The 12091-nt window shown below is 55.7% G+C and overlaps 4 protein-coding genes across 4 annotated transcripts; 2 read left to right on the top strand and 2 right to left on the bottom strand.

The window, feature by feature from the left end:
- Positions 1 to 175: 175 nt before the first annotated feature.
- IE81DRAFT_326901 (thiolase) lies at positions 176 to 2296 on the bottom strand. Its single transcript, XM_025514941.1, is given in 7 exon segments — positions 176 to 212; positions 253 to 254; positions 274 to 998; positions 1072 to 1300; positions 1399 to 1572; positions 1654 to 1806; positions 1899 to 2296. The coding sequence occupies 5 exon segments, from the start codon at positions 1957 to 1959 to the stop codon at positions 404 to 406; spliced, it is 1212 nt and encodes a 403-aa protein (XP_025366235.1). The 5' UTR covers positions 1960 to 2296; the 3' UTR covers positions 176 to 212; positions 253 to 254; positions 274 to 403.
- A 665-nt stretch (positions 2297 to 2961) lies between these two features.
- On the top strand, positions 2962 to 6936 carry IE81DRAFT_326903 (kinesin-domain-containing protein). Its single transcript, XM_025514942.1, has 4 exons — positions 2962 to 4484; positions 4577 to 5178; positions 5267 to 5967; positions 6055 to 6936. The coding sequence occupies exons 1-4, from the start codon at positions 3289 to 3291 to the stop codon at positions 6835 to 6837; spliced, it is 3282 nt and encodes a 1093-aa protein (XP_025366236.1). The 5' UTR covers positions 2962 to 3288; the 3' UTR covers positions 6838 to 6936.
- Positions 6937 to 7164: 228 nt separating this feature from the next.
- IE81DRAFT_326904 (hypothetical protein) lies at positions 7165 to 9733 on the bottom strand. Its single transcript, XM_025514943.1, has 5 exons — positions 9341 to 9733; positions 8577 to 9196; positions 8390 to 8450; positions 8260 to 8311; positions 7165 to 8172 (listed from the first exon to the last, which is right to left on the bottom strand). Exons 1-5 carry the CDS (start codon positions 9566 to 9568, stop codon positions 7451 to 7453), a joined length of 1683 nt encoding a protein of 560 aa, XP_025366237.1. The 5' UTR covers positions 9569 to 9733; the 3' UTR covers positions 7165 to 7450.
- Positions 9734 to 10049: 316 nt separating this feature from the next.
- IE81DRAFT_318484 (WD40 repeat-like protein) lies at positions 10050 to 12070 on the top strand. Its single transcript, XM_025512607.1, has 2 exons — positions 10050 to 11260; positions 11385 to 12070. Exons 1-2 carry the CDS (start codon positions 10543 to 10545, stop codon positions 11822 to 11824), a joined length of 1158 nt encoding a protein of 385 aa, XP_025366238.1. The 5' UTR covers positions 10050 to 10542; the 3' UTR covers positions 11825 to 12070.
- The last annotated feature ends 21 nt before the right edge of the window (positions 12071 to 12091 follow it).

Consider the following 12091-nt stretch of genomic DNA (forward strand, 5'->3'; position numbering starts at 1 on the left):
GGCGCGCACATGATGCACGCAGCCAGCAGCAGCCACGGCACGGCAATGAAGGCGAGCATGCAGGCGAGCAGGCAGGAGTCATCATCCATCATGCGCGCAACGTTGCAATCCTCTTTGATCCTTCTCAGAGGCGCTGTAACCTTTGCCTACAAGTATTTTCATGTTAAGCGTTGTCGTCCTCACGTCACGATCAGGATACCGCTACCGATAGTCAGGTGAGCAAGTCGGAGCACCTCATCAGTCGATTCTAAATTCACACACACCACTCGCAAGTAGAGAGAAAGCTATCCATTTCGTGAGCGCATCGTCACCACATTGTATTTTGAAACGTCGGTACTACGAAGCGAAGGAAGTCGTCGTGCGAGAGGCGTCGGATAGGTGCGCAAGGTCGAGTGATCTTCGTCTACTGCTCGTTGACGATCAAACTTGCCATGCCCATGCCGGTTCCCACGCACATGCTGGTGACGATGATCTTCTTGTTCTCGCGCTTCGCCTCTGCCAACGCGGTAGCGATTTGACGAGATCCGGTTGCACCAAGAGGGTGCCCGAAAGCAATGGCACCACCCACAGGGTTGACCTTCTTGTAGTCCAGACCCAGCTTCTCGATCGAGTAGACGGCTTGAGAAGCGAAAGCTTCGTTGATCTCGTAAATGTCCACATCCTCCTTCTTGATGTTGGCCAGCTCGAGAACCTTGGGAATGGCGAAAGCGGGTCCGATACCCATGACGTTGGGGGGGACACCAACGACAGAGGCAGTGACGAACTTGCCGAGGATGGGCAGACCGAGCTTCTTGGCGACGCTGCGGCGAGCCAAGAGAACGGCAGCTGCTCCGTCGCTGACCTGAGAAGCATTTCCGGCGGTGGTGAAACCGTTCTTGTCAAAAGCGGGCTTGAGCTTGCCAAGAGATTCAGCAGTGACACCGTCACGAATGCCATCGTCGCTGTCGACTGTTCGGTCATTGCCCTCGTCATCAGTGTACTTTACAGTGACAATCTCGCTGTGAGACAGAAAGTGAGAAGATTAGCGATGTCTTCAAGGCGGCTCGTGGGGGCACAGAAAAGATGGCTCACCTCTTGAATTTGCCATCCTTCTGAGCCTGAGCGGCCTTCTTGTAGCTCTCTGCCGAGAACTTGTCCTGGGCCTCGCGGGAGATGCCGTACTCTTTGGCGACATTCTCGGAAGTGATACCCATGGGCGCCAAGCAGTCAGCAGCCTCGTCGTTCTCCATGACAGCATCTGACATCTTCTCCGGCATGACGCCAGCTCCGTAGTGGAGAGTCATGCTCTCAACACCAGCACCTGCGATAGTCCAGTTCGAAATGCTCGTCAGCGACCCATCGCTTCTTACTCGCGCTTCCAACACACTTTCCGATGAGCTTTTGGGGATCACTACTCACCGATACCAATGTCGATCTGTCCAGCCTTGATCTCGTTGGCAATCTGGTTGACCGTGGCAAGACCGGAAGAGCATTGCCTGTTGACAGTGTTGACTGCAGTAGTGTTTGGCAAGCCGGCCCAAAGGGCGCCCATGCGTGCGACAGTAGCACCACCGCCGGGGGGAAGGACATTGCCTATGATTCGTGCAGCGTAATCGCCACAAGAAGTCAGCCAAGAGCCTCGTTGAGGATGGAGATCTGCTGATAGGGACTCACCGACGGCGACATCCTCTACAAGCTTGGGGTCAACTTTGGACTGAGCGAGCACGCCCTTGATGACATTGCCGAGCAATTCCTCGGGGGCAGCCTGGGAGAGTCCACCCTTCTTCGCCTTAGTCAGGGCGGTGCGGAGAGCGGAGACAATGACGACTGCGACAGAGACCCAAGGCGAGCACACTGGGCTCAGCATACAAAGATGCAAAAAGTGCCTGGGTAGTGGCTTTGCGATCGTGACGACTCACCATCGTCGTCAGTCTTGGACAAAACAGCGTCCTTTCCTTTTTGAATCTGAATAGCAGACATCGTGTAGTTGTTTGGGGGATGAGTGAAATGTGATAATTGGTGGGGCTTGTGGTGGTGAAGGGAAAGGTGAAGGAGATATGGATGATCCTCATGTATCCGCTCTTCTCTTTCCTCCCTTACTCACGCCGCCGCACGATCTACGCCTGCCTGTGCCACCCGCCCGGCTCTTCCAACGACTTCATGCCGTTACGCCCGGTGCGTCGTCATCGCGGATCGATTGTCCAGAGCTGTGACATGCTAGCAGCTCACATGAAACGGCATGCCCATCTGATGCATCCTTGCATGCGTGTGAGAGAGCCTCCGCATCTTCAGCAGCTGCGCTCTCCTGTGGAGGCGGGGATCGGGGGGCGACGACACGAGCAACTTAGCCCCTCTGGTGCCACCAATAATGATCGAGCGGCAGCTGCACAGACCCATGCACCTCGATCTGGCTCGCACCTCTTGGGTGTTGAAAGCTGACGCGGCAACCCGGGCCGGGAACGCGCCGGCGCGAATTGATGAACCACGTGGTAGAGTCGGTCCTGCTTGTCATCTCACGTGATGCGACATAGGACGCGTCAGAAAAGAGCGCATGCGCATGCATGGGTTTCGCGTTCAACATCCATCACACCGCGCGCATCCAGCGCGCGTCATGCGGCGCGGCTTTGCTGCCGTGGTTGGTTGCGCAATCTGGTCCGCAACGGTGATTCTTCGGACTGACGGACGTTGCTGTCGATCAGGTAAGTCCATGAGTGTTGAGCGAGATCATGCGCACACATGCTGCACCCCGCTGAGGACTCTTCGAGCCTCTGGTGCTAGCCGCTGTTCAGACCAGTAAGTATAGGGTGACATGACGAGATCGACGAGCTGCATGGATCTGCAGATTGCAGCTCGCTGGATGCGCTGGGATGCGCTGATCACAAACATGTGCAGGTGCAAGCAAGCTCTTTGCTTGGGCTCTGGCTTAGAAGCAGTCACAGTCCGAGTGGATGTAGATCTGTATACCAATGAATTGAAGCGTCCGTCGAATCTCAATGTGGGGCGGCTAGAGATGTGATCACGACCACCGTCATTCATCACCGCCCACGCTGCTCTGTGATCGTCGCTGGACGTTGCTGAACCGCTCCGGATCTATATAAGCATACAGCAGCAGCACACGTATACAAACTCAAACGCCCGTGCGGTAAGACTGCGCACGGCAAAGTGTTGGTCTGTGCAAAGCTTGTCTCGCGCCTGCACACAGACTGCGAGGTACGTTCCAAACACGCGGGCGCGTAGAGCATTGCGCAACGCTCACTTGCTGGAGTCGCTGAACGCTCGCTCGTTCGACACCAGCAGGCGTGTGCATGCATGCATACATCCATCGTGGTAATGAGCTCCTCTACAGCAGCCAGCAGCAGACATTGCAAGAGAGCAGACGTGTCAGAGAGCGGCGGTGGCAGCAGTAGCGGCAGCAGCAGCAGCACCTACCACACCGACAGCACCAGCAGGCCTTCGTCAAGACTTCAAGCGTCCCCGCGAGGAGCTCGCGCAGCCCCAGAAGATCGTCCTTTGCACTGCGGTGGAGGTTTGGACTACCATTCTTCACCCGACACTCCCAAGGCCTCCGCTTCCTCTCGCTCCCAGGATCAAGGCAGTCCCTTACCGCTCCGGCGAACTTTGCGCTCTCAGACCTTCAAGGACGGCTCAAAGTCATCAACAGAGTCCACCGCTGCTCCCCCACCTACACCCAGACGCGGCTTCAAGCCGACAGCTCGCATCCGCTCCGCATCCAAATTTGCAGCAGTTGCGCCTTCTTCCCCAGCTAGCATTCCCGCCTCTGTCTCACCTTCGAGAGCTCACAGCTCTTCGACGGATCGCGAGATGACGGATGGTCCAGCTGGAGGAGTGCGCCCTCCCTCGCGCACGAGCTCTCGACCGCTTTCCACAAATTACTCCATTGGCAACTCCAATGCATCCGAAACGCCTTCCATATCCAGGGCTAAGCATGCCTCGCTGTCTGCGAGCACGTACGGCACCAGCAACAGCGCTGTGCTGGAAGCTAGACGAGCAATTCGTCGAGCAGCAGCACCTCCTCTTTCCACTCCAGCAAGCAGCGCGCGATCCAACACCCCTACGCTGCGCACCATCACTACTCCACGCGCTTCCGCTATGCTGGTGCCGAGTCAGCGTGGAACAAGTCGACCTTCGAGTGCCAATGGCACACCTACAAACGAGTCGACACCTCAATTCAGGCCGGCATCTCCCAACAAGTTCAAGGCCAAAATTACTGATGGATTGTCCTCTCGAAGGGGTATGACGACACCCAGACACAATGCTACAAATCTCGGATTGGGCATCAGTCAGAGATACGTCCCCGCGACCCCTAGCGCTGCTGGTGTGGACACGTCGCGCAAAGGTCGAAGGAGCGCTGCTATCGTCACCGTCCCTGCTGTGGGGGAGTTGGATGATGACATCGGCGACAGCAGCTTCTACTATGAAGACGAAGTCGAGGAGGCAGACGATGACAATGCAAGCGTAAAGGAGAGCGTCATGGTGCATGTGCGGTGAGTATGAGGGGCAAGATAGTCACTGGATCAGTGATCAATGCAAGACGTGACTTGCTGACTCTCGAAGCAACTGTTTCGTCCTTCTGCAGCTTGCGTCCTCCTCGCGCGTCTGAAAAGTGCGCGTGGGTGCCCATGCCCTTCACCTCGACGATGAGCCTTGCACCCGACTTGGCAGCTGCTAGAGTACAGCCAGGTGCCGAAAAGCCCTTCTACTTTGACGGTGTGCACACTGGCTCTTCCAACAGACCCGTGTACGTCTCTGTGGCGAGGCCTCTGGTTCGTGCAGCGCTGGGAGGGTACGATGCGGTAATCTTTGCCTATGGTCAAACAGCCAGCGGCAAGACGTTTACGCTGAGCGGCGACGATGCGGGTACGGAGCCAGGCATCATTCCCAGGGCGGTGCGCGACGTGTTTAGGGGGATCAGTCAGAGCGAACGTACGCGGGAATGGCTCTTGAGAGCCAGCTATTTGGAAATTCACAATGAAACTGTCAAGGACTTGTTGGACCCGGACGCCGTACCTCAAATACGTCAAGACAATAGAAAAGGCGGACGCGGAACCTTTGTAGCACCGCTCAGGGAAGAGGTCGTGACAACGCAGGCTGCTGTGCGCGACCTGCTAGCGAGAGGCCAGGCGAATAGACACGTTGGCGCTACGGACTGGAACGAACGTAGTAGCAGAAGCCACACCTGTAAGTCTGAGCTTCGAATGCTGCTCGCATCATCATTGTGCGCAACTCGTCGCTGACTGCAGAGACAATGCTACGATGTCCTCATCAGGCTTCAAGCTCACAATCGAAAGCTGGGAACGAGATGCAAACGGCTTCGTTGGAGGTCAAGACATTCGGTCTGGCAAAAAGGTCCGCGTCTCGGAGCTTAGCCTGATTGATTTGGCTGGGTCTGAGCGCTACGTCTCTCAGGGAACAGACCGAAGAACTGAAGGAGCAAACATCAACAAGAGCTTGTTGACTTTGGGCAAAGTCATCTACGCATTAGGAGAACGATCCGTCTTGGCCAGTCGAGGCGGCGATGTGCTCAGCCAACACGTGCCGTACAGAGATTCAAAGCTTACGCGCATCCTTCAAAATAGCTTGAGCGGAAACGCTCGAGTGGCTGTGGTGTGCACCGTCAACCCTTCTCCGACGGCTGTCGACGAGAGTCTCAGCACGCTGGCATTTGCGAAGAGGGTGAAAAAGGTCAGCTTGCATGCTCGTCGAAATGAGGTGGATGCGGTAGGCGGGCTGAACGCGGAAGCTCAGGCGCTCTTGGTGAGGTATAGAGACGAAGCGGAAGAGCTTCGTGCTCAGGTGCAGTCCCTTCAAAATGGGACCGGATCCAGCTCTAGAGCTTCGAAAGCCGAAGTTGCAGAAATCACCTTGCGATTGGCAGAGATTCGAGAATGCCACATTCGCGGTGGAGGAGAAGTGGGGGACGAGAGTGATGAGGAATACGAAGCAGAGGTGGATGACGAGGAAGACGAGGTGAGTTTGGCCCGTTGCAGAGTCACGAGTGTTGGTCGGCTCTCGGGTGCAGAGGTGCTGACTAGCCCAAGACGTGCTCCTATGCAGCTGATGGACACAGCGTCGGAGCCACTAGGCGTCGTGCAAGCCAAGCTGCTTGCTGCTTTGACCGAGATTGAAAAGCTACGGCAGCAGCTCGCATCTGTGCCGACATTGCCGGCAGGGTGGAACCCGTCTGACCAATCGATGCAAGAGTCCGTGGTTGCGCGTCTGCAGCAACAAGTACGAGAGCTGGATTTGGTCTGCGAAGCGCAAGACAAGGAGCTGGATCTGATGGCTCAAGAGCCTAGAGCGTTGGCCAAGCGCATCGTGGAGCTGGAAAAGCGAGAGGAAGAAAATCAGAGGCTCATCTCTAGTTTGAATAGGGGTCTGATCAAGTCTAGAAAAGCCAACAACAGGCTTGTGCATCTTGCCAGCAACCAGGTGTCGGCGAGGGTGGACCAGCTGCGTTCGCCCGTCAAGCCGAGCGGGATGAGCGTGGGCGGCGCGTCTCCGGTGCGCGAAAGACGCGCATCCGCCACACCCGCACCCATCGGCGTGACCTTTTCCTCCGGTCTAGCAGACTCGCCAGCAGCAGCAGCGTCCAAAAGGCCGACTTTGGGCACTGTCGGCGCGGCGACTGGCAAGTCTCGTCGATCGGTGAGCCAGGATACGGCTGCTTTTTTGAAGAGGGATCGACGAGACGTTTCGACGGATATGGAGGACTTGACGGGCAAGATCGAAGCGCTCATGACCAACACCAAGAGCAGTAGGTGGTTGACGCAGGATATTGGGGATTTGGAGCACGAGATCCCTCCGATGGATCAGTCGGAAGATATGTCTTTTGCTTGAACCCAAACGACAAAAAGCGAGCAGGCAGGCGTCCCCTTTGGTGCCTGTCTCTCTCTCTCTCTCTCTCTCTCTCTCTCTCTCTCCCTTTCTCAACGAAGCTCCATTCGAATTGCTTTCTCCGAGCAATCCACATACCCCGAACCTTTTTCTTTTGCTGCTCTTTTGAGCATGTCAAATTCTACCGTCTCCTCCTTGCCTCGCTTTGATCGCACTCATCTATTTGAGAGGCTGTGTGTGTGGAGCGTGCGCGTCAGCACGCGCAACGCATCGCTCGACTCGAGCAAGCATCCATGAGAAGATCGAATCGCATGGAGCACTTGATTTTCGTGACCCGGATTGATTGGCTCGAGTACGGCGTAAATACAAAAGTCTCGTCTTTGTTCTTGCAAGATATAAAGGGTCAAATAGACGCTCGGTGGATGAAGCGGGTGGGGCCGGGGACGGAAGACTTGAGACTGGCCAGCCCCCCCTCCCTCCCTCCGAATCGGATGCGAGGGTGTTTATTGGCGAGAGAGAGCTATATAGCGGGGTTTGTGTTTGTCAATTCCCAATTCGCCCGACGCAGCGCAACAGGTGCATTCAGCCCGCGCCACACGTATCCCCCCGCCTCTCCTCATTCTGCCCCTCCCATTTGTACATCCACAGCATTCCCACGCTCCACTTCCTCCTCTGCCGCCGTCTCTTGGCCCAAAGACGCCCCAACAGCAGCATCTTCAAAAGATTGCAAATTCCTCTCCTCCTCCTCCTCCGATTCTTCTCGCATCGCCAAAGAAGCTGCTGCTGCTGCTGCTGCAGGTTGCGCACCCGGCATCGAGATCGTGGGCGCTGGTGCTGCAAGGGACGCATCGATTTCCATTCCATTTGACCCCGAAGGCGTCTCGTTCAAGTGTGCACCTCCTTGCTCAGCGCCTAATTGAGCATCTGCCGCTTCCGCATCCGCATCTCCATCGCCCTCTGCTTCCGCATCTCCACCCGCCTCCCCATCCGCTTCAGCATCCGCATCCGCATCTGCGTCGGCCTCCACATCCGCACCGGCCCCACTGATGCCGGCAAATTCGGGTGCTCCGACTGGATCGCCAGCGGATTGAGACAGCATTGTCGGAGCTGATGGCCCCTCAGCTGATTGCTCAGTCGCATCACCTCCGCTCGCCGGCGCAGGAGCTGAAGCATCGTCGATGGCTGGCTCTTGAGCCTCGGCTTGCGCTTGAGCTTGCGCTTCGGCCTGCGCTTCGGCCTGCGCTTGAGCTGCAGCTTGTAATTGACGAGCCTCTTCGTCCTGTACAGCAGCTCGTGATGACCTATCTCGCTCTCTCGCCTGTTGTCGTTCTTCGGCAGCTGAAGGGATCGAAAGACAAGCTCGTGAGCCATAGCCCCTTCCCACGATCTCCTTTAGCAGTAAGAAGCCAATTTAGCTCTGCTCACCTTCGGGTTCGATGGGCTTGAAACGAAGCTTGGACTCGTAGAATTCAATCATCTGTGCAACGTGAGTCATGAATGATGAATCAGTTCCGTGTGCGTAACGATCTTTGCATTTCCAACGCTGCCTGCGCACCTTTTGAGGACATCGGTGATTCGTGACTGCAGTGGTGTAGCAGTGTCTTTCGCCATTCTCGCTGCATTTAGAACAGGTAGGTTATGCGTTTGGTGAAAAGACTGCTCGTCCAGCTGAACAAAGCACCACGACGACGATGCTGACGACGCATGCCGCATGACGGACGCGCTCGGCCTCTGCTACTCACAATACAAGAAAAGCAGCCAGCTTGCCATCCTCCATCTTTTCAATCGTGTCCACATTCCTCACCACATTTTCCCAATCCGCCAACATTTCGTACTTTCTAGCCTGTCTGATCCTCTTCCTCCTCGCCACCTCGTCTGCGCCGAATCTCGATTCCAGCTCCGCATCATCCATGCCGCTATCATTCTCAATGTCCGAAGGATCGTCTGCGACCACTCTGCTCAGAGCGCCTTGTCTTGCTCTTCTAGCTCTTTTGCCCGCCTCTTTTTGTTCCAAAGCGGCATCAATCGCCGCATTGTGCGCATTCGGCTTTGCCCGTTTGCGCGCATGTTGCTGCGTCGACGCGACAGCAGCAGAGGAAGACATTCCAGGCATGGAAGCGACGGAATGATCCGCTTTGCTCTGTCTACCTTTCTTCTTGCCATTGGCTGTGCTGGAATCGACTTCGCTCTGGAGTGCAGACCCGCTGTAAGGAGTCTTCTTCTTCACCACTTCCACTTTGGACTTGTTGCGCTCCCAATACTCTCGAAGCATATCTGCCGCATTTTCTGCATCCTCCTCTCGCACCCAACAATTCTCTTCCTCCCCATAGCCTTTCCATTTGACAAGGTATGCCAATTTGCCCTGCACAGTCCCCCCCAAACAGTCGATGCGAGTGGAGTCGAGCAGATGCACGGGATTGCAGCGGTCAGTAAAAGGTATCCGTACAAGCTTCCCGCGCACATTCGCATGAACGCCGCCACTTGCCATGCGAGAAGAACGACTCACCTTTTCCAATCTTCCCTTGTCGTGACTGAGGATCGCCTCGATCTCGTACTCATCCTCTGGGATCTCATCTCCTTCCTCCCATTCTCCTTCTTGCTCTCCTTCTTGCTCCTGTTCCATCTCCACATCTCCCCTCCCATTCGCAATTACGGCTTGCCCATTGGTAGGGAGGGACTGGTTGGAAGAGCCACCTGCAATGCCTGCAAAACTGCGCGTAGTTGCGGATGGCATGTTCGATCGATGCGTGCGAGGAGCGGCCAAGATGCGCTCGCTCGCTCGACCTTTGGATGCGTATCGTCAAGGTTGCCCCAAATTAGGCAGAGAATAAGAAAGCAGTTGGGGCTTTGTGCAGATGCATGATTCGGGGAAGCGGTAAATCGTGATGGTTGGTGGTTGCGGCCCTTCTGTCAAGCAGCCATCGCTCGATCGTTTCATTCCGTGCTTTCGAGATTCATCCAGCGGCAGGCTGCAGTTCGCGACACATCAATCAGCACGACGCGCCCTCGATCGCGCTGCATGCCATGCACACTGCTGCCGTCACGTGCAGCATGGCGACCAGCAAAGCTTTAAGCGGGAAGCGTGACCCCGCGGTCACGACACGTGAGCCCGTGTGAAACAAAATCTGAATTCTGAAACTCTTGACTTGACTGATATGAAATCACAAATGAATTTGTGAATCAAATGTTGAATGGTGGTCTCACAAGAGACTTGACTATTTCTTCCCTCGATCGAGATGCGATCTTTTGCGTCACCACTTCTTCGTGGGCGCACGAGTTGCCTCAGGTTCAATCGTCTATCTATCTGAAGAGAAAGCAGATTCATGAGGCTCGCCTCTCCCTGCTAGGTCGAGGATCGCGGCAGAGGTCAAAACGCATCCACGGGACACGGGTGGGTGGAGCGGGAGCCGTCGATCGTGCGAACGAGGCAGAGCCTTCGTTGCCAGGATTGCGTGTGGCGCGAAGTTATCTGGATGGGGGCAAAGATCGCTCGCTATACGTCTAGCTAGACTGCTCTCTCTTCTCTTCAAGCCTGCTCGAGCTTGACACTTGTCCAAAACCCCCCGTTTCAAGTTTCACAGCATCGACATCTGTCGAGACTTTTCTCATCCGCCCACGTCTAGGACGTTATTTGTGCACCTCCCGCAACCCACCCATTCCCATACTGTCCTGCCGCTCTCCCTCCCCCGTCGGTCCATATTTGTAGCAATGGACCACATCGAAGCGAAAGCGTCGTGGCCACCGTCAAGTCTGTCTGGTCGGTTCCCCACAACCTGCACCAATGTCATTCGAGCGCATACAGGGCCCATCAACGCCGCGCTCTTCAACAGTCGATCCGCCTACATCCTCAGCGCCTCCTCCGACCGACAAGTACGTCTCTTCTCCACTCGTTCGCCTCCTGCATCGAGCATATCCCCCGAATCAAGCTTGGGAGTGATTGCAAAAAAGGGAAAAGTAGACGAAGGGATCAAGACGTACGATTCTGCCAATAATGCCGTCTTGGCATTAGCATTGGCACCTTCTGACAAGATTTTCGCTCAAGCTGGAATGGATCGTAGCGTGAATGTTGTGGATGTGCAGAGCGGTGGTGTGGTGAGGAGATTCAACGCACATACAGGAGCTGTACACGCCCTGGCTTTTGCTGGTGCTTCTTCTTCTTCTTCTTCCACCAACAACAACAATCCCGGCGCACCCGGCTTGACAGGGGGAGATTCGCTCTTGCTCGCCGCTGGCTTTGATGCTAGGTGTCGCTTGTACGACCTAAGGGCTAGCGGTGCTTGGAAACCCATCATGGAGCTCAAAGAATCCAAGGACACGATCTTTTGCTTGGATGTGAGCGGAGGAATCTTCAGGACTGCTGGAATGGAAGGGGTTGTGAGGACGTACGATGCGAGGATGGGTCAGATGACAGAAGACGTAGCAGCCGGTGAGTTTAGCCTGACGATGTCCCCATCCTCCCCCCACCTTTTTCCCGCGATATTCGATCGATGCGGGTTCCCTCCAAGCACGCGCAATCTCGCTCATGCTACGCACATTCATGCCCTTTGCAGCTCCTATCGTCTCGCTATCCTCTACATCGACATCTCTGCTCATCTCCACTTCTTCTCAGCGAAGAGCAGCCCATCACCTCCTCTCCACAAGCGATGGGACTTTGCAAAAGACCCTCATAGGTCACCAACAATCCAATCCAAAATCTCCCTTTCGATCCATCTTTGTGCGCCCTGTCAAGAACACCGCCGCTGCTGCTGCTGCTGACCCAATAGGAGTTCTGAGCGGCTCCGAGCAAGCGGGTCCCCTACTTTGGAAGCTAAACTCTAATTCGAGCGCAACGGCTGCTGCGACTCGCACTGCAGATGCACGAGAAGGAAGTGCGGCAGAATATCCGACGGGCTCTGCTTGTTTGGGCGTGGATCAGGCTAGGGATGGCTCGTTGTGCAGCTATCATCAAGACGGAACGATTCGAATCTGGCGAATGGACGGCAATTCTTAGTGGAGCAGTTCGAGCATCGAGATGCGGCGCAAGAATGATGTACCCCCCTCGAAGGTTTGTAGCGGGGTGCGATGCATCTGGATTGTCTGTGAGAGCTTGGCGCGCATAGTCAAGCATTAAGTAAACGCGCCTCTCTGTCGCTCTCAAAGGCATGTCAAGTCCACTCTCACGAGCTAGCAACCGGATCAGGTCTCCACCAGCTTGGCGCAACTTCTATTCTCAATGCGCAACGCAACTGCAGTCGGGGGGGGGGGGGGGGGGGGGGGG

Source organism: Ceraceosorus guamensis (genome assembly GCF_003144195.1).
Source record: "Ceraceosorus guamensis strain MCA 4658 unplaced genomic scaffold IE81scaffold_148, whole genome shotgun sequence".
NCBI classification, from domain to species: Eukaryota; Fungi; Basidiomycota; class Exobasidiomycetes; order Ceraceosorales; family Ceraceosoraceae; genus Ceraceosorus; species Ceraceosorus guamensis.

Bases quoted from the DNA above. Each gene is read 5' to 3' on its own strand.
- IE81DRAFT_326901 (XM_025514941.1), bottom strand. From the start codon at position 1,959: ATGTCTGCTATTCAGATTCAAAAAGGAAAGGACGCTGTTTTGTCCAAG. The intron at 1,573-1,653 runs GTGAGTCCCTAT...CACGAATCATAG, and splicing joins TGTAGAGGATGTCGCCGTCG to GCAATGTCCTTCCCCCCGGC. The intron at 1,301-1,398 runs GTGAGTAGTGAT...GGACTATCGCAG, and splicing joins ACAGATCGACATTGGTATCG to GTGCTGGTGTTGAGAGCATG.
- IE81DRAFT_326903 (XM_025514942.1), top strand. From the start codon at position 3,289: ATGCATACATCCATCGTGGTAATGAGCTCCTCTACAGCAGCCAGCAGC. The intron at 5,179-5,266 runs GTAAGTCTGAGC...TGTCCTCATCAG, and splicing joins TAGTAGCAGAAGCCACACCT to GCTTCAAGCTCACAATCGAA. The intron at 5,968-6,054 runs GTGAGTTTGGCC...GCTCCTATGCAG, and splicing joins TGGATGACGAGGAAGACGAG to CTGATGGACACAGCGTCGGA.
- IE81DRAFT_326904 (XM_025514943.1), bottom strand. From the start codon at position 9,568: ATGCCATCCGCAACTACGCGCAGTTTTGCAGGCATTGCAGGTGGCTCT. The intron at 8,312-8,389 runs GTGCGCAGGCAG...CACGTTGCACAG, and splicing joins ATCACCGATGTCCTCAAAAG to ATGATTGAATTCTACGAGTC. The intron at 8,173-8,259 runs GTGAGCAGAGCT...CGATCCCTTCAG, and splicing joins CAAGCCCATCGAACCCGAAG to CTGCCGAAGAACGACAACAG.
- IE81DRAFT_318484 (XM_025512607.1), top strand. From the start codon at position 10,543: ATGGACCACATCGAAGCGAAAGCGTCGTGGCCACCGTCAAGTCTGTCT. The intron at 11,261-11,384 runs GTGAGTTTAGCC...TGCCCTTTGCAG, and splicing joins GACAGAAGACGTAGCAGCCG to CTCCTATCGTCTCGCTATCC.